Source organism: Chiloscyllium plagiosum, chromosome 6 (assembly GCF_004010195.1).
Source record: "Chiloscyllium plagiosum isolate BGI_BamShark_2017 chromosome 6, ASM401019v2, whole genome shotgun sequence".
Lineage (NCBI taxonomy): Eukaryota > Metazoa > Chordata > Chondrichthyes > Orectolobiformes > Hemiscylliidae > Chiloscyllium > Chiloscyllium plagiosum.
Window position 1 is genome coordinate 103403199 of NC_057715.1, and position 23930 is coordinate 103427128.

At 40.7% G+C, this 23930-nt stretch overlaps 1 protein-coding gene across 1 annotated transcript; it reads left to right on the forward strand.

The window, feature by feature from the left end:
* Positions 1-23710, forward strand: nipa1 (NIPA magnesium transporter 1). The gene is made up of 5 exons (XM_043692298.1): positions 1-372; positions 7387-7434; positions 18186-18276; positions 18949-19109; positions 21857-23710. Exons 1-5 carry the CDS (start codon positions 246-248, stop codon positions 22366-22368), a joined length of 939 nt encoding a protein of 312 aa, XP_043548233.1. The 5' UTR covers positions 1-245; the 3' UTR covers positions 22369-23710.
* Positions 23711-23930: the final 220 nt, after the last annotated feature.

Genomic DNA, 23930 nt, shown 5'->3' on the forward strand with positions numbered 1-23930 from the left:
GTATTGGAAGCTGGGTGTGTCGGTCAGAGTACGGAAGCAATCTTTTGCTAACTTTCTCCTAAAAAAAATTCAATGATAAATGCTCTTCAGTACGTTGGAAATTAAAAGCATTGGAGTTATGAACTGTTGATGGCATTAATACTTAAGAAAAAAAAAGAAATTTTGATGGTTCCAGTTGTGTGACAGGTTGCTACTTAAGAGCTGTGGTGGAGCGCGAGCGGGTTACCTGGCCAGGTGAGCGTGGGATGGAGCCACAGCACGAGCAGGCTTCAGGTGTTTCTCTGGGACTTAGCATTGCCTTGCTCGCCAGCCTCGTGAATGGCTCCACTTTCGTTTTGCAAAGAAAAGGCATCCTTCGAGCTGAGAGACGAGGTTTGTAATTATTGGATTACCTCACCAACACCACCCCCCGCCAAAAAAAAGTTAATCTCTACATGCAAAAATGACGCCAAAAACAAAATCTGGAAATGTTTAGCGGACAATGGAACCAATGTGCCGCAAGCTTCAACCGGAAAGGGCTGGGTCATCTGCACGGCCTGACCACTCTGAAACTGCAGTATACATTGTAAACTGCTGATCGCATCTTATGATGTGTGGTCATTGTAGAATGTCAGCTCTGTCAGAAACACCTGATAGAGCTGAATTGTAAGTGTCTTACCCCCACCCCCCGTAATGAGCCAATGATCCATTTTGCGAAGTGGACGAAATGTACAGTATTGGATAACAGCCATTTATACTTGAAAGTTATTTCTAATTGTAATTGAAAATGCAAATATCAGCAATTTAAGCCTTGATTTTCATTTTGTCTGGTTTCCACCAATGAAAAAGTAAAATTAACACATTGCTTGTTCCAAAACATCTGTTTTGCTTCTCCCATTTAAAAAAATATTTAAAATTGTGTTTTTTTTAGATTACTTAGTGTGGAAACAGGCCCTTCAGCCCAACAAGTCCACACTGCCCCGCCGAAGCACAACCCACCCATACATTTACCCCTTACCTAAACTACGGGCAATTTAGCATAGCCAATTCACCTGAGGTGGACTGTGGGAGGAAACCGGAGCACCCGGAGGAAACCCACGCAGACACTGGGAGAACGTGCAAACTCCACACAGTCAGTTGCCTGAGGTGGGAATTGAACCCGGGTCTCTGGCGCTGTGAGGCAGCAGTGCTAACCACTGTGCCACCGCTGCCCACTGTGTTTTCTAGCCTGCACTTGCATTGAAAGTGTTAAAAGGATTACATTGTCTTGCCAAGGAAAAACATGACTTTATCCAAAATTGGTGTTTTGTGGATCTCATCCTAAAGTTATTTGTTCTCCCTAACTTGAAAAATGATGCCAGCAATAGTTTTATATCCTTGGTTAGAGTTTATGAAATATTTGTCCATGGCACAGAAGGCAGCCTTGTGGCAAACATTTCACTTGAGAACTCTAGACTCAATCCTACTGTCCATCGATAGCTCTATTTTCAGATTTAAATAAGACTTTTTTTATTTTGCCCTCAACAGATAAATGGTATTTTGACTCAAATATCTTCTATTAGAAAACTTTCCATGTTAGAACAATCTCAAATGGAAAATAACTCTCTTCAATCCCTTCATCACAATTTTAAAAGAAGTGTTGAAAACTGTATGGATTTTGTAACCAAAAGAAGTTATCTTTTTTGCCATTCACGATTTAATGCCATTTTGAAAATGCCTATTGAATCTCCAGTTGTTTTTCTTCATTGTGGAAAAGTTCCAGTATCTTGAGCCTGTCATCATAATTTTATTCTCATTTGTTAATATCATGTTTGTAAACATAGTCAGTGGGAAATTGAGAAATAAATATGTAAGAAGATCTCAGTTATCTGTAAGAGTAATAGGTTGGTTATGGTAGGGGATTTTAACTTTCCAAATATAGACTAGACTGCCATAGTATTAAGGGTTTAGATGGAGAGGAATTTAAGTGTACAAGAATATTTTCTGATTCAATATGTGGATGTACCTACTGGAGAAGGTGCAAAAATTGACCTACTCTTGGGGAAATAAGGCAGGGCAGGTGACTAAGGTGTCAGTGGGGGAGCACTTTGGGGCCAGTGACCATAATTCTATTAGTTTTAAAATAGTGATAGAAAAGGATAGGCCAGATCTAAGTTGGAGGAAGGCTAATTTTGATGGTATTAGGCAAGAACTTCCAAAAGCTGATTGGGGGCAGATGTTCACTGGTGAAGGAACTGCTGGAAAATGAGAAGCCTTCAGTATTGAGATAACGAGAGTCCAGAGACAATATATTCCTGTTAGGGTGAAAGGAAAGACTGGTAGGTATAGGGAATGCTGGATGACTAAAGAAATTGAGGGTTTGGTTTATAAAAAGAAGGAACCATATGTCAGGTATAGACAGGATAGATTGAGTGAATCCTTTCAAGGGTATAAAGACAGTAGGAGTTAAGCAGAAAATCAGGAGGGCAAAAAGGGGACATGCGATAGTTTTGGCAAATAGAGTTAAGGAGAATCCAAATGGTTATTATAACTACATTAAGGACAAAAGGGTAGGGAGAAAATAGGGTCCCTTGAAGATCAGCAAGGTATAGTTAGTACTTTTATAGATGACATCAACATTGCAGGTGTGTGGAGCCGCAGGAGATAGGGGAGATATTAAATGAGTATTTTGCATCAGTGTTTACTGTGGAAAAGGATATGGAAGATATAGAATGTTGGGAAATAGATGGTGATATCTTGAAAAATGTCCATATTATAGAGGAGGAAATGCTGAATGTCCTGAAATGCATAAAAGTGGTTAAATCCCCAGGACCTGATCAGGTGTACCCTAGAACTCTGGGAAGCTAGGGAAGTGATTGCTGGGCCTCTTGCTGTGATATTTATATCATCGGTAGTCACAGGTGAGATGTCACAAGACTGGAGGTTGGCTAACGTGGTGCCACTGTTTAAGAAAGGAGATAAGGACAAGCAAGGGAACTATAGACCAGTGAGCCTGATGTCGGTGGTGGGCAAGTTGTTGGGAGGAAATCCTGTGGAACAGGATGTACATGTATTTGGAAAGGCAAGGACTGATTAGGGATAGTCAACATGGCTTTGTGTGTGGGAAATCATGTCTCTCAAACTTGACTGAGTTTTTGAAGAAGAAACAAAGAGGTTTGATGAGGGCGGAGTGGTGGACGTGATCTACATGGACTTCAGTAAGGTGTTCGACAAGGTTCCCCATGGGAAACTGGTGAGCACGAATAGATCTCACGGAATACAGGGAGAACTATCCATTTGGATTCAGAACTGGCTCAAAGGTAGAAGACAGAGGGTGGTGGTGGAGGGTTGTTTTTCAGACTAGACGCCTGTAACCAGTGGTGTGCCACAAGGATCGGTACTGGGTCCACTAATTTTCCTCATTTATATAAATGATTCGGAAGTGAACATAAGAGGTATAGTTAGTAAGTTTGTAGATGACATCAACATTGGAGGGGTTGTGGACAATGAAGAAGATTACCTCCGATTACAATGGGATCTTGATCAGAAGGGCCAATGGGCTGAGAAGTGGCAGATGGAGTTTAATTTAGATAAATGTGAGGTGCTGCATTTTGGGAAAACAAATCTTAGCAGGACTTGTACCCTTAATGGTAAGGTCCTAGGGAGTGCTGCTAAACAAAGACACCTTGGAGTTAAGGTTCATAGTTCATTGAAAATGTAGTCGCAGGTAGATAGGATAATGAAGAAAGCATTTGGTATGCTTTCCTTTATTGGTCAGATAAGTGTACAGGGATTGGGAGGTCATGTTGCGGCTGTACAGGACATTGGTTAGACCACTGTTGGAATATTGCATGCAATTCTGGTCTCCTTCCTATCAGAAAGGTGTTGTGAAACCTGAAAAGGTTCAGAAAAGATTTACACGATGTTGCTAGGGTTGGAGGATTTGAGCTATAGAGAGAGGTTGAATAGGCCAGGGCTGTTTTCCCTGGAGAGGCTGAGGGGTGACCTTATCGAGGTTTATAAAATCTAGAGGGGCATGGATAGGATAAATAGACAATAAAAAGCTCTTCGACACATTCAGTTTCCGCTGGTCAGAAACAACCGCCTGACTATTCTCATTCCATTTTCCAGGACTTAACCCATAGCCTTGTATACTTTGGCACTGCAAGTGCACATTTCAGTACGTTTTAAATGTTATGAAGGTTTCTGCTTCTACCACTCTTAAAGGCAGTGGGCTCCAGGTTTCCACCACTGTCTGGTCATAGATCTTTCCATTGAGAGGAAAAGTTCCTTTCTGACTACCCTATGCCCTCATAATTTTTGACATGTGAAGCATGCCCCTTTGCTCCAACCTCCACCCCACCATCTCCTCTGCTGCAATTTTCTTTTCATAACTAAAACTTTCCAACCCAGGCAACATCTAGTAAAACTTCTCTGCACCCTTTCCAGTTCAATTACATCCCTCCAGTAATGTAACTTTCAGTACTGCACATAATATTTTTCGTTCTTTTTTTTCCCCCAAAATAAATTACTTAAAGTTTTTCCAGATTAAATTGCATTTGTCGCTTGGCATTCTGCTAACTAATCAAACCCTAAAGTTTGACAAACCAGTGCTTTTGTAGCATTGACAAATTTGAATAATGTGGTCACCATGTCAAAGTCCAAATTATGTGTGTATATCATAAAACAGAGCTAAAGTAACCATGTATTTGTGTGCGGTAATACATTATATATGAATACAATATCTTGCAAACTCTTAGAAATATTACTTCCAATTCTTTCTCTTCATACAACATGCATTCATCATATGTCTATTTCTTGTTTGCAAAATTTTGCAATCAATGCTGATGCGTTTAATTTCCTGTGAGATACCTTATGAAAATCAATTTGTATCACTTATCTATTCAAGCAGTCACTTAAATAATACTAAGTTTGTCAAATGTGACTTTTTTCTTAATGTTTTTCTGATTTTTTTTAAGCAATTATACAATCAGACTTTGTTGTTGGCTGAATTGCTACTCAAAGATCCAAGTACTCATAACATTGGCCTAAGACCTATCTGCTTTTACCCATTGTCCTCAATGAACTGATTGATTGCTCCTTTGTGGTACATCATAGTTTTATCCATGAAAAATCTGTGATCAAATCCTTCACAGATAATGAGGACTGAGCGCATAGCCCATTTAATTATATGAAAATAGTGTTCCCTTAACATTACTACATCAAGATTTAATAGTTTGGTTTTATAATAAAATAATTTTAAAAATAATCATTTCAAATAAGATAATTGTAACTCTCACTGTTCAAAATTGTAGATCACAATTAATTTTAAAGTATGACTTGTAAAAATTCAGAAAGCCAAGTTTGAAAAGACAATGTTAAATTTAGCTTATGCTTTTTTGAAAGCAAGAAGTGCCGATATGTAAACAAACAGTCCATTTTGAAGAATTAAACCGTGCAAAGTTCCCAGAATGATGCAGCTCTGAGTATCCTGAAAAAAAATCAAGGATATATGTTGGCAAATTTTGATAATAAAACTATTCCTTAGCTCAATTATAGAGACTGCTTTAGAATTAAGAGACCGGTCAGTAAAAGGTTTTTTTGTATGAAAAGATAAAGAATGGTGGCAAATTTAGGAATTAAAAAGCTAAAGAGAGAAATTACTTTAAAATGGGTGCATTCCAAGATGAGGTCCGTGAAATGTAACGTGTATGCAACTCTAAGCAGGATGCAATGTTCAAAAGTTTACACAAAGCAACTGATGGCCAATTTGAGAGCAACTCGATGCATTACTGAGTAATCGTGATGGTGTTCAGTCAAATGTTTCATAATGTGAGTGCTATTGGTCAGAAAAACAAAAAAGTGTAGTCAGGAGGAGAAAAGATGAACAGTGGGGCAGAAACAAACCAAACATGACTCCACATTTAAGATGTGAGAAATTAGTAAGAATTGTCTTTGGAGACTGTTGCTGAATGAAATATGGTTTGCCGCACAATTCTTTTGTGCAGAGTACTGTAGGGCCACAGAGTGCTGGAGGATATAAGTAGTTAATGGTAGATGAAGATAAGGTTATCATGGTCTTAACAGAACATAGATCTGCTCTCTCATTAAAGAGACTTGACAACTAGTGGTGGTCAATCTGGCAACCTGAAGGTCACCACGCCTCAGACAAGGGGAGAGGTTGAGAAGGAGTAAACTAATAGTAACCTCAGCTGGCGTGGGGTTTGACCCCACACTGTAGGCATCACTAAACAGCTGTCCAGCCAACTGAGTTAAATCAACCAACGTCAGCCAATGCTTAGTAGATTATTGAGGAGTGTAATAGCAAAGAGATTTTTGACTATTGATGCATTTTTTTATCAAGACAACCAAGATACGGCAATGTTACAGAAAAATATTACCCGGGTGGCACGGTGACTCAGTGGTTAGCACTGCTGCCTCGCAGTGCCAGGGACTCGGGTTTGATTCCAGCCTCGGGCAACAATTTGTGTGGAGTTTGCATATTCTCCCCGTGTCTACGTGGGTTTCCTTTAAGGGCTCCTGTTGCCTCCCTTGGTCCAGAGATGTGCAAGTTAGATGGACTGGCCATGCTAAATTGCCCATAGTGTCCATGGATGTGTAGGTTAGGTGGATTAGCCATGGGGAATGCAGGGATGGAGTAGGTGAGAGGAATGCTCTTTGGAGGGTCAGTGTGAATTCTGTGGGCCAAATGGCCTGCTGCCTTGCAATAGGAGTTCTATGATGTTAAATACAAATGTAATTCTTGGGGCTGCATGGTGGAGAGGGCCTAGTAAAAGAAGATTTAGGTAAAAATGTGGGGAGCTTTTGGGAGTTTTAAAATTTGTTTGGTGTAATGTTTAAACAGGAGCTTCATTTTTAAAAAAAGGCAGACTAAGGGAAAGTTGAACTAATGTTATTATGCCCACAATGAAAAATTAGCTTGACCACCATCCAGTAGTTTGGGAGGTGGTATAAAGTGCACCCTTGCAGCTGTCATGCAGACTTTTGATAACCTGTTAGTTGAACTCTTATCATTTTATTTCTATTGTTTGTACAAGAATCTGTTTCTAAATAGGTTTATTATGTATCAAAAAAGTGACTTCTGCTTATTTCCTCTTGGAGCTGACCAAAATGTAACAGTAACACATTTCAAAAAGGCTCCTTCCTGTTGAAACAGGCAAAATGTTTGACCACAAACACACGTGAGGTTATGCAAGTTGCCAGTATTAATCAAATGTGTTTTTTCAATCTTAATTTTAGAAACTGAAAGTCTCCTGTCTCTGGCTAGCACAGTGAAGTCAGGTTTGCCAGCGGTCAGTAGAGAGGGATGTGGGTCACTGACTTTTGATTTTGAGGTATTGACCCTGTTTGTGACACAGACTTCCTTCAATTACTGATGAGAAAATGTCACCTCTTCCCGTTTGACAGGTGTTTCCTATTTAACAGAATTGGCTTGGTGGAGTGGAACCGTTGGAAGTAAGTGGCAATTTTTAGCGTCTCATTCTTGTTTTCAAATCCTTCCATGGCGCCTCTCCTCGCTATTTGTGTAACCTGTATCAGGCCTACAAGCCATTGTGATTTCTGATCTCTTGCACACCCTCAATTTTATTTGCACCAGCTGCCTAGGCCCAGGGTTCTAGAATTCAGTTCCCAAATCTTTCTGGCTCTCTTTCCTTTTATTATGTTCACATACTCTTATCTCTTTTAAGCAAGGTTTTATTTATCTGCCTGAATATCTGCTATGGTGTGATATCAAATTTTTGTTTGATAGCACTTCTTCCTTGGTACATTATGTTCTTTCAGAATAAATACATCAATGCAAGTTATTGTGCTATCTTTTTACCTGCATTTCAACTAAACCCATAGAATCTCTACAGTGTAAAAGAGGCTATTTGGCTCATCGAGTCCACACTGACTCTCGAGCATCCCACCCAGAACTAAACCCATCCCTGTGACCCTGCATTTCCCATGCCCAATCCAAATAATCTCTCACATCTGTGTGAGGAAACCAGAGCATCTAGAGGGGACCTACACAGACACTGGGAGAATGTGCAAACTCAACACAGATTGTTGCCCAAAGCTGGAATTGAACCTGGGTACCTAGACTTGGACTCCACCTACAAGGTTTACCTGCCTGGTGAGATATGAGCTGAGGAAGCTACATACATCAACAGATGTGTTTCCCAGAGCAACTGTAGTAAGTCTCTTAATAAATGGTCATTCAGCATGGATGAACTATCAGACCTTTCAGTCCAACCAATCCACACCAACCATGTTCCCAAATTAAACCAGTCCCACCTGCGTGCATTTGGCCCAGTTCCCTCCAAACCTTTTTGATTCATGAACTTATCAAAAGTTTTTAACTATCTACATCCACCAGTTTCCTTGACAGTTCATCCCACACCTGAACTACTGTCTGTGTGGAAGAGAAAAAATGTTGCCCTTCATGTCCTGTTTTAAATCTTTCTCCTCTCTCCTTAGAAATATGCCCCCTAGTTTTGAATTCCCCCACCCTAGGGAAAATATGCTTGTCATTCACCTTATCTATGCCCCTCACTATTTTATAAACCTCAATAAGTCATCCCTCAAACTCCTATTCTACAGTGAAAAATAGACCCAGTACTGATCCCTATGGAACACCACTGGTCACAGGCTTCCAGCCCGAAAAACAACCCTCCATCCACAACCACTCTCTGTCTCTGAACGTAAAGCCAATTTTGTATCAATTGGCAAGTTCATGAATCCTGTGTGATCTAACTTTACTAATGAGTCTACCACAGAGAACATTGTCAAAGGCTTTACTAAAGTCCATGTCGGTAATGTCTACTGCTCTGCCCTCATTATTTCATGACAAAGGATGACTTACTGGTTTTGGATTAAAGTCATTTTAAAAAAATATATTTTAATTGAAAAATAGATTTTTAAAATATTCAAACAAGTGCAAAACAATACAATTCAAAACAATACAAAGAAAGAGCACCAAAAAAATACAAAAACCCAAACCGCCCTCATGTACAAATGTATAAATATATATAGAAAAATATATATTTAAAAAACTCCAACTAATACTTAACTAAATAAATAATAACCAACAACAAACTAATAAATAATAATAACTCAGCTCAACCAAATAATACACTTAAACTCGAATATCAAAAGCATTAATTTTCACCCATTCATGCGTTCACAGCTCCCCCTCTCTGGATATTGGATTCGTAAAGCACAATCATTACAGCTTATTAGAGTGGCAGACAAATATGTCCAGGTAGTCCAAAAAGGGCCTCCATGTCTTATAGAAATTCTCAGTTTTGTGGTGTACCATACTTGTGAGACAATCCAAGGGAATATGCGCCATAACAATCTTTCACCAACTGGACAGGCCTGGGGGATTTTCGGATACCCAACCTAACAAGATTAGATTACTTAGTGTGGAAACAGGCCTTTTAGCCCAACAAGTCCACACCGACCCTCTGAAGAGCAACCCACCCACACCCATTCCCCTGCATTTACCCCTTCACCTAAGACTACAGGCAATTTAGCATGGCCAATCCACCTAACCTGCACATCTTTGGACTGTGGGAGGAAACTGGAGCACCCGGAGGAAACCCACGCAGACACGGGGAGAATGTGCAAACTTCACACGGACAGTTCCCTGAGGCGGGAATTGAACCCGGGTTTCTAGCGCTGTGAGGCAGCAGTGCTAACCACTCTGCCATCGTGCAGAAAGTGAGGATGTCAAAAAGTATTTTCTTGTGCATTGACAGGAAATACACTGGGCAGGCCAAAAAAAAAGAGAGATCGGGCCTTTCTCCACCCTTACACCCAAAATCCCCTCCATTTTACCTGCCCCAGAGCTCTAGTATGTTTGAAGCCTACCACAGGACCGGAGATAATGGGTAAGAGTGCCCATACCAAGTCTACATTTTAGTTATGTTGAAGATACCCTTGCTTTAAATTTTGACAAGCGATCCAGAGAATCTTCAACTGTGGAGAATCTTCAACTGTCAAGTATGGGTCCTGTTGCAAATTGATATTTTTCTTGCATTTTCCCAAATATCTTCCCATGCCCCTGAGGAGACCTCAACGCCTAGCTCTCTCTCCTACACACTGCAGAGTCGATCGAACTCATCTGAGGAGGTGCCCCCCAATTGATGATATAAAGTGCTGACAGAAAGTGTGGTCTTAGTACAGAGCACCCTCCTGTCTATGTCAGATTTGTAGGGATCAGTCAAAAGTGTAGTCTTTTTTTGAATATGGTCCTTAACTTGAAAAAGTGAAAAAGGTCCCTGTTAGATAGCTTGCATTTCCATGCTAACTGATCAAAGGACGTTATTGTGTCTCCCTCAAATAAATCGCCCATGCAAGACACATCCCTAGCTGCCCGATGATTGAATCCTGAAACTACCATCCCCAGTTGAAAACCCAGCATACCTACTTTCATTGTAAGAGAAGATGTTTTGCCAATATTGCCTTCCCTCTGCCGAATTGCCCTCCATGCTTTAACCGTACTGATAACTATTGGGTTATGGCAATATTCCCTAACTGTTCTCATATTGTCCAAAAACAGCAAGCTAGTCAGGGGCACTTTGCTTGAGAGGTTTCGATATCTAACCATATTGAAAGAGGGTCCCTATATCGCTCACATAAGATAAAAGCAAGTTTAGTTAATAGGTTTTAATGTCTGGGAGATCCACTTCCACCCAGTCTGAGGCAATTGCAGCTTAGCTAATTTAATAGGGGCCGCTTACGATGCCAAATAAAAGAGCCGAAGCAGCCGTTCAGTCTCCTGAATGTTTGCTTATCGAAAATTAGGGGGAGCATCTGTGTATGCTACAACAAAAGGGGAAGAATATTCATCTTAATAAGCACTATCTGACCTAACCATGAGAGCGAAAGCACTCCCATCTTCGAAGGTCTTGTTTGATTTTGTCGAATAATTAAAAAAGATTAGCTTTGAACAACCAATCAAGAACTGGAATGATGAATATGCCCAATACATAAAACTCCTCTGTGACCACTTAAATGGGAATCGATATTCACCCTCAAGACCTAGCACCTTCGTAAGACCGTGCATAGGCATATCCATGATTTTGCAAAATTAATTTTGTACTCCAAAAAGGTGCAAAACGAGCTGATGCATTGTATCAGACAAGGCACTGAAACTGCTGGGCTTGGCAAAAAAAAAAATTAAGACATCATCCGGGTACAACAAAATCTTATTTAATTTTTACCCCACTTCTGGAGCCGATAGATTGGGATCCCTACGAATGGCCTCCACCAATGGTTCAATCACCACTGTAAAAAGCAGTGGTGAAAGGGGACAGCCCTACTGGCTACCCATAAAAATGCTAAAATTGCTTGATCGTACTCTATTGGTGATGACTGCAGCAAGAGGGTCACTGTAGGAAACCTTTACCCATCTTATAAAGGCTTTGGACAAGCCGAACCATGCCAGAGTATAAAAAAGGTACGGCCACTCAACTCTGTTAAATGCCTTCTCTCATCTAGAGAAATCACCAATTCCTGTATTGACTGTTGTTGACACTTGAATTACATTAAACAGCCTCCAAATATTATTGAAGGATCTGTGGCCCAATGTGAAGCTCGTCTGGTCCTCTTTAACAATACAAGGTAACACAGTCTCCAGTCTTAATGCAAGAGTCTTAAGGAGGATTTTAAAGTCAACATTTAATAATGAAATGGGCTGTACAAAGCACAGTCATCCAGGACCTTCCTTTTTTTAAGAATAAGCAAAATATTGGTCTCTCTCAGAAATGGCGGGAGATGATCATGACCAAACGAGTCATTGAACATGCTGACTATTGGACCTGAAAATATGCTTAAATTCCTTATAGGATTCACTGGGAAGTCCATTGGGACTGAGCGTCTTTCCACTCTGAAGCTGCCTCACAGTCTCCTGCACCCCTTGTTTTGTTAAGGGGGCATTGAGGAAAGACTGGTGTTTCGGGGTCACATCTGGGAACTCCAGAACTTTGAGAAAGGACTCCATCTTGGCCCACCCCTCCTCTCAACCCTCTGATTGGTATAACTTGAGTAAAATCCCTGGAATGCCACATTAATCTTTTTGGAATCACATGTTAGGTTCCCAGACACTTCCCTAATCAACATAACGGCTTGAGGGACACTTCTTTTCCTGGCGAGATACGCTAGGTACTTGCCCGGCTTGTCACCATGCTCATATAACCTTTGCTTTATGAAAATAAGTTCCTTCTTTGCTATCTGCATGAGAGCGGAGTTCAATGCAGACCACAGTGCTGTAATACTATGTAGCTTGGCCCATAAGGGCTTGTCAAAGTAAGCTTTCTTGGCTGTCATCAACAGTGCTTCGAGGGGACGATGCTGTTTGCCCTTTTGCCGTTTCCTACTGGCAGAGTTGGAAATAACTAACCCCCTGACATAGGCTTTGGCAGTTTCCCAAAGGACGGATAGGCTACTAACAGCCTTAATTAATGTCTCGGAATGCCCAAAATTCTGCAGAGAAGTGCTCCACAAACTTCTTATCCTTCAGGATAAAGGGATCCATTCACCAGTGCCTCGGGGTCACTATAGTGTTCTTAATCTTAACCAACAAGTACACTGGAGCGTGATTGCTGATAGTAATATTACCAATCGTACAAGATGCCACCAAATTCAGGGTTGCCATGGAGGTCAGAAAAAGAAAGTAAAATTCCTGCCTGTAGGGCGGAGAGACCTCCAGACATCCACCAACCCTAACTCCACACACAGATCCACTAATTGTTTAGTTTGTACAGAGGGTACTGTGGGATCAATGAGACAATTAAAATCTCCCCCTATAATGATATGCTGGAACTCGAGTCTATTCAATGTAGAGAACTCATAGAACAGAAATTTGAGGGGATTGGCCAGAAGGCAATAAACGTTTAAAACACCATATCCTTCCCCACTTATCAGGGCTTTGAGAATTACAAACTTCCCATGTATGTCTTTAACACACTATAGTAACTTAAATGGGTGATTCCTCCTTACCAATATAGACACTCCCCTACTTCTGGTATTAAAAGATGAAAAGTAAACCTGATCAAAGCGGGCGGCACGGTGGCACAGTGGTTAGCACTGTTGCCTCACAGCGCCAGAGACCCGGGTTCAATTCCCGCCTCAGGCGACTGACTGTGTGGAGTTTGCACGTTCTCCCCGTGTCTGCGTGGGTTTCCTCCGGGTGCTCCGGTTTCCTCCCACCATCCAAAGATGTGCAGGGTCAGGTGAATTGGCCATACTAAATTGCCCGTAGTGTTAGGTAAGGGGTAAATGTAGGGGTATGGGTGGGTTTCGCTTCGGCGGGTCGGTATGGACTTGTTGGGCCGAAGGGCCTGTTTCCACACTGTAAGTAATCTAATCTAATCTAAAAAAAAAAGCCAGTCTGCTGTAGTTTCAAATGTTTCCTATCATCCAAGTGTGTCCCCTGTAACAAAGCAATATCCACCTTTTCTTTTCTAAAACATGAGTACTTTCTTCCTCTTAATTGGTGAGTGACTTCCCTTGATGTTCCGCGTACACCATTTAATCAAGTCATGAGCCATAACCTTCTGCTGTAACATTTAGATTCCAGAGAGAAGGAACACAAACCACAAATTGCTGAGTCTTAGTGTCGCAAGATCCATCAAACATAAAAACTATGCAAAGTAAAACAACTGCAGTTAACAAACCTACAAAGCTATCAAAGATTATATACAACAAAAACCAAAACACAAACCAACATATAAAGCACCAATGGCGCTGAAAAGGGGAACTCACCCCCTGCCCAAAGGGGGCATTTGCACACCCCAAAACCCAACTTCCCATCCTGCTGTTAATACTGCTAAATACTTGAACCGGGCATAAACTGCTTGTAAGTAGGCATCTAGCCATCCCAACCATTTCACTCCTCCTAGCTAGAGCCACACTGCAAACACAAGCAGAAAAGAAAGAAAAAACACGATGAAATAACAATGTGAATAAAGAAATTTTGAAAAAAAAGGGTTAAGTACCCCACCCATCCTTTGGTGTAATTTAGAAATTGAAAGTAAACATCTCATCCGCCACCAAACATAGTTTAGACCAGATTATTACCAGTAAAAAAGATAAGAAAGAAAGCCCCTACCAGACTTAATCTGTCTTTTTAAAAAAAAACAGACATACCCAAACAACACTACTATTTGTGCAAATTAATTGTTCAGATTAAGTTAATTTGTCCACAAAGTCTCTTGCCTTCTCCGACATGTCAAAATGTTGTACAGATCCATCTAAGGTGATCCAAAGCACCGAAGGGTACCTCAGAGTACTGGATCCTAATCTCCCTTGGTCTTCCCTCGACGCCATTATAGGATTTTCTTTTCTGGATCACTGCCGCTGAGAGGTCCTGGAAGAACATGATCTTAGAGCCCTCATAAACTAGGACCTTCGGATCCTTCCCCTGGATTCTGGAAGCTTCCACGATTCTCTCCTAATCTCTATAATGATGAAATCGCACCAAGACAGGATGATGATGTTGGTCCAGACCTGACCTCTGCGCTGTGACCTATAAAGCCCTCTCAATCTTCAAGCTTCCCATTCCAGCCAGTTAAGGAATTTCAGCAATCAGTCCTCAATAAATTCTGCCGGCCGCTCACCTTCTTTACCCTCCAGCAGAACCGATGATCCAAATATTTTTTACTCCTGCTCCTATTCTCGAGGTCATCAACTTGCTCAAGTACATTATGGACCTGTCTCCAGGGCTTGGATCCTATCCTTGGAGCTTCCACCACAGCGGTTCTGCGTTCTACCTCATCTGTCCTTTTCTCCAGGTCTCCCAGCTGCTGTTCATGCTTCTGCAGCACGATAGAGATCTGGGCCAGCTTCTCCTCTGTCTGCTTCCCCAAGATTTCTTGAGAATTTGTGAGCTCTTTCACCACAGCCTGGTCAGAAATTGAGTCTGAGGATCCTGCAGGCTGGGCCATGGGCCCGCCTCAGATGCTCCTCCTCCCTTCTTCGGTATCCCTGGAAGGTGAAAACCAAGGTAATTTGAATTTTAAGAGTTTTCTGGGACTCCATGACTTTTCCGGTTGTCCAGGGTAGGGCAGGTTAAAAATTCTAGATGAAAGTGAGGGCTGCAGATGCTGGAGATCAGAGTCGAATGTATGGTGCTGGAAAAGCATAGCAGGTCAGGCAGCCTCTGAGGAACAGGAGAATCGATGTTTCGGGCAAAAGCCCTTCATCAGGAATCGGGTTAAAAGTTCATCCTGCTTGCGTTGGGTTGCAGAGCTCTGCAATGTGATCTTCCCAGATTGTGGCCATCTTTGATCCCCACCTGGATTAAAGTTTGATTGTTCCAGATTCACTCCAGAAAAATACCCTACATGAGATGCACCAGGGAAACTAGACCAACATTCAAATTGAAATCCACTGCAATCTTGACAATCTCTTTGGTTACCTTTTTTAAAGACTTAATCAAGTTTGTGAGACACTATTTTCCTTGCAAATGCTGACTATCCCTAATCAATCCTTGCCCCTCCAAATGCATGTAAATCCTATCTGGTGGTGTCTTGTTAAAAACAGCTTGTTTCCAGTAACTGATTGTGATTAACATTTGTGAAATTGAGTCATGTACTTCAACCACGGCATTGTATCAGCAAGTAAGCTGAACAGACTTGAACACAACAGGAACAGAAGGATAGCTGAGAATATATTGCCATTTACCAGTACTGTGACCAAGATTGGCTAAGCCAAAGACCCAGTGTGTCGGTCATGAAGACTTATCTTGAGCAACAACAACAATCATGAACAAGGATGACTTACCAGTTTTGGATTAAAGTTGATTGTTCCAGATTCACTGCAGAAAAATATCCTGTATGAGATGCACCAGGGAGAATTCAGATCACCAAGAGAAGAGCCAGGATTGGATGATCGGTGTTCTGGCTAGGGATCTCAAAGGAGATCGAAGACCTCAATCTGTATCTGTATCTGTATCACTGTCTAAGGATATGGGGTAGGCAATTTAGGGGGACCATCTTTGGGTAAATGTATAAATTCATGATTCTGAAAGGATCAATGCATTAGTTTCAACCCAATCTGATGTCATCAGGATTTTAGGGAAAAGCCAGAACACCTTAGGATCTTGTAGGTCTCCCAATAGTCTTAGTAACAACATCTAGCCTACTAATGTAACTTGTACCAGGTTCCTCACACACACAAATTTGCAAGTTGTCCAAGATGAGTCTCTTCTCATTCAGACTCACTCATAACTTTTTTTCTTTACCACTGTGAACCAAATAGACCCATACATCTGGTCACGGAAAGAGGGTGGCGGCAACAAATTACTCCAACTGCAAGTCCATAGTGGTTGATATTTGCAGCACTTGTAACAGCAATAAGAAGGGAGGAACTCCTAACACACGACTGTGTGTTTTTTTTTTCAATACTGACTCCCATCTGAAATCACATTATTCATAAAAGGGGGAAAAAAAACAAACAAAAAGCAAATAGTGGAAATCAGAAAAATAATGGAGAAAATGACAAGTTAATGCTTTGTCATAAACTTTTAGATTGGATAAAGGAGGTGTTTTTTAACAAAGTAACACAATGAAGAAGGCAAGCTCAAAAGAGGAAAAATTCATAGACTGGCTTCTAATACATTTGAAAGGAAAGCAGGAGCTGGTCAAATGGCTGAAAGCTCTTCAGTTGTCAACCTCTTGTCCATGTTTTAAGATGCTACTGAAAACCTCCTTTGAATAGAACTGTCTTAATGTCTCATGTATAGGTGTCACATGAACCATGCTCTTGTGAAACATCTTGGGATTGTACTGATATCTCAAAGGTACTATATAAATATGAGCTATTGTTACTCCCACACTGGATGAGATCACCATGAAGATCACATCTTTTCAACCTTTCCTCTTGTCTGAGGCGCAATGACCCTTTAGTTCAAACACCCCCAGATGTCTGTCTCTCATGAGAGGACAATCCTAATGTCAGAGTTATAGTGTTGGACAGCACAGAAACAGACTCTTCAGTCCAACTCACCCATGCTGGTCAGATATCCTAAACTGATCTAGTCCCATTTGTACACATTTGGCTCATAGCCCTCTGAACTCTTCCTATTCATGTACCTATTTAAATGCCTTTTAAATGGCATAATTGTACCCGTCTCCATCATATCCTCTGGTAGCTTGTTCCATAATGCAGTACCCTCTGCGTGAAAAAGTTGCCCCTCAGGTCCCTTTTAAATTTTTCCCGTCTTGTGCCTTCTGGGACTATGCTGACTTGAACTTTAATCTTAATGTTGAGCACATGTCAAGATGAGAAAAAAACCCTGGTAAAGGAAATTGAAGGTATTTTAGAGACATGGAGCATGTGCACACAGTTGAGTTGGATATGATGTCCTGGATTTTTTTTTCAAAAATGTAATTTTTACAATAAGATACTTTTGGATGTTCTTTTTTCCATGTAAGATTTGCCACTTCCCTCAGAGGTTGGTCCATGTTTGATTTTGATTTATTCATTGTCACATGTACTTTGTTACGAAATACAGTGAGGTGTTGCATCGTGTCACCACTTTCTGGTACCATCTTCAAACACAGCAAAGTAAACCAAACCATAGAATATAAAGGCAGAAGAATAAATGAATTAAGAAAAAGCATTTAACTTCGCAATCTTTCTTGTTAAGTGCTCCACCTCTGGGCATGAGTCCCCTTGTCTGCACTGCTGCCGTGAAATGCAAGTCACGCTATGCATTCTCACGGATTGCTGCAGCGTACCACACCAACTCAAACTTGACTGCGCCACCACCTCCAATAAGCTGCATTGGACACAGGTGTTCCTGGGAACCCAAGCTGTCTCTGCCGTAGCAGCCAAGAATCCATGTTGGGCCCACTTGCCGACTGCCATGAGTCCACGCTGCGCTTACTCACCAATGCTGTTGCTGCAACCAAGCTGTTCAACTAGAGGGAAGTAAAATAGAAGAGGAAAAAGAGAGGGAAAGAAAAAAAGTGGACGGAGCAGACGAGCCCTGGGATCAGAAGCCTTACTGCACCGTAGTCTCACTGGAAAAAATATCCTGTGGTTGATGGATGAACTTTAAAACGCTCTGTGGTGTCACAAACTGGTGCTGTGATTCTGCACCACCCTCTTGCTCTTGGAATTATTCTAGTTTAGTTTTGGTGTAAGTGGTTAAATGCTTCTTTTGTTTTGAAACCAGCATGAATGAACTAATACTGATTCTCTTCTTGTTGCAGTGGGACTGGGTCAAATAGGAAACTTCTTCGCTTACAACACTGCCCCTGCTGCTTTGGTAACGCCACTAGGAGCCCTCGGCGTCCCATTTGGGTACTATTTTTCACTTGCTGTGTATTTATTTATTTATTGCACTATGCCATGGAAATTGGTTTTCATTGTGACCAGTTGCAGGGCTATGACACTGGATGTTATTTCAACACTTTTCGCTTGAATGAGTACATGACTTTACTCGTATCAATTGTTCTGTGTCTCATGCCTCTTTTAAAATGCTAACTTTTTTAAAAACCCACTTCTTTGAACAAATCTGCTTTCATGATAGGTATCAAATGATCATGCTCCAGAGGGGATTATTGATAATTTTATGTTTACATAATAGCTACTGATAGCTCAGTGATGCTATGAACCATTCTTAAGTTTTATTTACTGATCTGGTCGCATCTTATTTGCAAGAACAGCTTGGAGGAAGATGCTCAGTATTTCCTGAGATAGAGCCACTTAATCATAATAGAATCATAATCTAATGTTTAAAATCTCAGATATTATAATCCATTCTAGTCTTAGAATTATCTCTAAATACAAGTATTAATCGAGTGGAACAATGTAGAACTGAAGTAGCAGCTGTTTGGAATTCATCCAATAACTGGGCAGGAATATGATTTGCTTTGGATCCTTGATGTAGTAATTGTTTGTTCAAGTGCAGATAATTAAATGTGCCTTTTCTTTCACCCACTCATTCCTTTTCTACCCTGGTCTTCTTTCTAGGTCAATCTTGGCTTCATATATGTTACAGGAGAAGCTGAACCTGTTAGGGAAACTAGGATGTCTGCTCAGCTGTGCAGGTTCAATAGTGCTACTTATTCATGCTCCCACAACTGAGAATGTAACATCAAGGTTACAACTAGAAGAGAAGTTAGCAGACCCAGGTAAATCTGAGTAAATGTAGTGTTGTGACATTCATGTGAATTTATATGGATGGAAGGACTGTAATGCTGATCGCTAAAGCACCCTAGTCATTCTCTGACATAACTCAGTGGGGTGGCACGGTGGCTCAGTGGTTAGCGCTGCTGCCTCAAAGCACCAGGGCCCTGAATTTGATTCCACCAACAGACAACTGTCTGTGTGGAGTTCGCAACTTCTCCCTGTGTCTGCGTGGGTTTCCTTTGGGTGCTTCAGTTTCCTCCCACAGTCCAAAGACGTGCAGGTGAGATGAATTGGCCGTGCTGAATTGCCCATAGTCTTCAGGGATGTGTAGGCTAGATGGATTAGTTATGAAGATGCAAGGTTATGAGGATTGGGTAGTGGGGTGGGTCTGGGTGAGATGCTCTTTGGAGGGTGATGGGGACTTGATGGGCTGACACACTGAAAGGATTCTATAATTATAATCTAACTCCTCCATCAACTAACCATTATTTCTTCCTCTTCTGACTTTTTTTTTCAATCCAGCCTTAGTTCCTCATCATCTTTAGCTTTGAACAATAGCCTTTCATGCAAAAACTTGGTCAAGTTCCTTTTTGGAAAGCACCTTGTTGACAGGTTTTCTCTGATTCATTTAACCCACACTTATAAGGTTGGTCAAGTAAGTTCTTCCCCTTCTCCATTCACAGGTGTCAACTTGTAGTTACACAGTTAATCCCTGCTCTGATAATTAGTTTAATTTTTTCTTTCAACTGGAACTGGAGATGGTGGACTAATGGTCATGACATTAGACAAGTAATTCCAAGACCAAAGCTAATTATCTTGGAGCACTCAGTTCAAATCCCACATTGACAGCTGGTGAAATTTAAATTAAATTAATAAAATCTGTAATTGAAAACTAATGGTAACCATGAAAGTGTTGTTGATTTGTCATTAAAGACCAATTTGGTTGACTTGTGTTGGAAATATGCTCCTCTTCCCTGACCTGGCCTACACATGATTCTAGATCCCTCCCCCCTTTGAATGTGGTTGTCTCTTAACTGATCTCTGAAATAACCCAGCAAGTAACTCCAAGGGCAATTAGGGATGAGCAACAAATACTGGAGTTGCCAGTGATGCCCACATCCCATCAGTTTTTTAAAAAAATGATTTAATACTATTGAATTTCTAGTGGTTTGGGTATCATCATCATTGTTTTGAAAATGCCATCATGTTAGTGTAATTTTGATCTTGCAAAAATTCAATACCATTCATAAATAACAATCAGCTCTCATCCCTAATCTATCTTGCTAACTTGCGTAAGTACCCTTTGAATATCTTTAACCTACAACTTGCTTTGTAATTTTCTTCTTCTCCTGCTTTTTCTAACTTCATGGTGTTCTTGGCCATGGTCCTTTCAACTAGATCTCAAACTTGAAATAAGCTGGAATGTTTTGTGGTGCAATTAATATGATTAGGAAGTGCAGACAAAACAAAATACGGGTAAGTAGGTCTCTTGCTGTGCTTTTGTTCAAATAATGTTTGTTTTTTCTCATTGTTGTATCTGTCTAATATTATAGTGATTACATCTTCCACTAAAGGAGGGAAAATTCAGGCTTAGCTAAGCTTGCATGGTTCTGCTGCATTTCCTGATGTGTGGTTGAAAGCGCAGGTAGAGCCAAACTGTCCTCCGTCAGATAATCGTGCTCATGCACTTCAGGGAAAGGGAAATAGAATTGTAGATCAGCAATGCATACAAACTTACAAATCGGGAGTGATATTGGCAGTTTGGCCCCGTGAGCCTCTTTTGCTACTTAATATATTATGGCTGACCTGGTTGTAACCTGAACTCCACACTTCCATTGACTCATGATAACGTGTAACCCCTTTCCTTGCCAAAAATCTATAACACAGCAAGGTGACCAATACTGCACACACTATTCCAGATGTTGCCTTTGCCATCTATAGTTGAAGCATAACCTACATGCTTTTTTTGCCTGCCTCCACAACAAACATTTGCATTCTATTAATTGTCTTAATTACTTGCTGTACATTCATGCTAACTTCATGATTCATGCAGTGGACAAACAGCCCTCTCTGCAGACTCTGTCCGTTTATACAATGTGCTTTTATGTTCTCACCAAAATGTACAATGGCACACATTACCACACTATAGTCCACTTGCCAGAAGTTTTGCTCTGTTATAGCCTCCTTATGTTCTCATCACAACTTACTTTTCTACCTATCTTTGTGACATCAGCAAGTTTAGCAAGCATATCTTTGGTTCCTTGATCCAAATAATTTATACAAATTGTAAATAGTTGAGGCCCCATCACTGATCCCTGTGGGACACCACTCATTACATCTTGACACCTAGAACAGAGCAAACCACTAATACAAGAACGAAATATTACGCATGGTAGAGATCTAAAATGAAGTCATAAAATACTGGGCAGGTCTGGCAGAATCTGAGGAGAGGAAAGTAGAATTAATCTCTCATGCAGAATCACCTCCCTGAAACACTGACTCAAATTATCTCTGCACACGTGATCAAATGTAGTGAGGATTTTCAGCTGTCTTTTTTTTGTCTTTGTTGCAGACCAAGACTCCTTGATGCATTTGTGCTTGTGCTGGAGCAATTAATGCCAATAACATGGCCTGATATGACACCAGCAAACATTTTATAAATGGAAGGTTGGGATGGGGGAATAGGTCAACTTAATAAGCGCCTTTTTTTTTAAACCCATCTTTCATAATTATTATTATTCTTTTACAGTGTTTCTTGGTTACATCGGCATTGTTTTCGCACTTCTTATCCTGCTTATTTTCGGGATCGCACCTTCTCATGGCTCCACCAACATCCTAGTTTACATTAGTATTTGTTCGTTACTGGGGAGCTTCACTGTGCCCAGCAGTAAAGGCCTTGGTTTAGCAGCTCAAGAAGCATTTAGTGATAATCCATCAAGTCAAAGAGCCCTTTGCCTCTTCATCATCCTATTGGTAACATTGGTTTGTAGTATTCTTATTCAATTTATATACATTAACAAGGCTTTGCAATACTTTGACTCATCCATATTCAGTGCAATATACTATGTGATTTTCACAACTTTGGTCATTCTGGCTTCTGCCATCCTCTTTCGAGAGTGGAATAATGTTGGATTTGTAGATTTTCTTGGAATGCTGTGTGGATTTATCACTGTTTCGGTAGGAATCGTACTCTTGCAGGTTTTCAAGGAATTCAGCATCTCTGCCAGTGACTTAAGAAAAATCACTTCAAAGAAGCACTGAAACATAAGGATGTATTGACTCTTTCATAAGTTGTGTTTCAGATTTTGAACAAATAATGCTTGTATGGTGGTAAGGATTGAGGATATTTAGAACACAACTATTGGAAAGTGCAACATGTTTAATTCTTAATTCGTATTGGCCCCATGTCAAATGCACTTCTTACCCTGCTGTTCACTACTTCCTATCCTTCCCTTGTCCATTTGAGAGAATCTTGAGAAGCTTACTCCTGAAGGAGAGCAATTTCAGGCTCTACAAAAACTCAGACCCATAGTTTAAAAGAGGAAAAGGAAAAGAGGCTGAATTTAGATTGTGTTTTTTGTGGCTTCATGACATCCCAACATGTTTTTTAATACATTTTCCATTTTAGTCACTGCTGTAAAACAAAATGGCAGGTAGTTAACACTGAACAAACTCTCCACAAACATTTCTTAAACATTGGCCAATTCACCAGGGATAACTTTCCTGTTTTTCTTTGAAATAGTGGCATGGGATCCTTTATGTCTATCTAAAAGCGAGCAGCTCAGGTTTCAATTTAACATCTTCCACTCAGTGTACTGAGCTGAAGTGTCAGCCTTCTGAGTCAGCAGCAAGTTTGATCTCCATTGAGTCATGGATGATGAATGCTGGTCCTGGTCATGCCCTCTTGCGCGCATCCTCGCCCATCCCTTTATTATTTTTCAAGGGGAAATAAAAACCTGTCAGCTTAGCAACTGTCCATGTGACGCAGTAACGATATGAGAGAGCTCACATGAAGAGACCCATATTCTGTTACTCTGCTGTTGACACAACTTTGTATTAACACAGCATTTGGGTTGTTGCCAGAGGCAACTGTCACAAAAGACGTTGCTTGGAATTGTGATGCAACAGAAGTTTGGGTAATAATACTGACCAATAAAACTTGGAAATTGTTTTGTGATGGTAATTTTTTATTACTCTTTATACTTTTTCTTTTAAGCTGTGGTTTTAAAAGATTTACCACTTTTTGAAAACTTGTGACCCTTTTAATTTCCTTCATGCACTGAACAGCAGCAATGGATTAGATATTTAGGCACTGAATTATCTTCAGCAAACTTTTAAAATGTACAAGCTGAGACATCTTAGGAGATATTGGGAAACTTTGCAACATAAAGAGTACAGTTCTAATCTGGGTACAGGAAAAGAGGGACTTGAGTGCATATATACACAGATCATTTGAGAGTGGCCCGAGAGGCAGAGAGAGTAGTTAATAAAACGTAATGTATCCTGTGGATTTGTCATTGGGGTACAGAGTATAAGAACTAGGAGCAGGAGTAGGCTGTCTGACCCTTCGAGCCTGCTCTGCCATTCAATAAGATCATGGCAGATCTTTTCGTGGACTCGGCTCCACTTACCCACACTCTCACCATATTCCTTAATTCCTTTATTGTTCAAAAAAAATCAATCTTTTAGTTTTAAAAAATGTTTACTGAAGTAGTGTCAACTACTTCACTGGGCAGGGAATTTTATAGATTTACAACCCTCTGGGTGAAGAAGTTCTTTCTCGATTCAGTCCGAGATACGCTCCCTCTAATCTTGAAGCTATG

Bases quoted from the DNA above. Each gene is read 5' to 3' on its own strand.
- nipa1 (XM_043692298.1), top strand. From the start codon at position 246: ATGGAGCCACAGCACGAGCAGGCTTCAGGTGTTTCTCTGGGACTTAGC. The intron at 7,435-18,185 runs GTAAGTGGCAAT...TTCTTGTTGCAG, and splicing joins GTGGAGTGGAACCGTTGGAA to TGGGACTGGGTCAAATAGGA. The intron at 19,110-21,856 runs GTAAATCTGAGT...ATTCTTTTACAG, and splicing joins AGAGAAGTTAGCAGACCCAG to TGTTTCTTGGTTACATCGGC.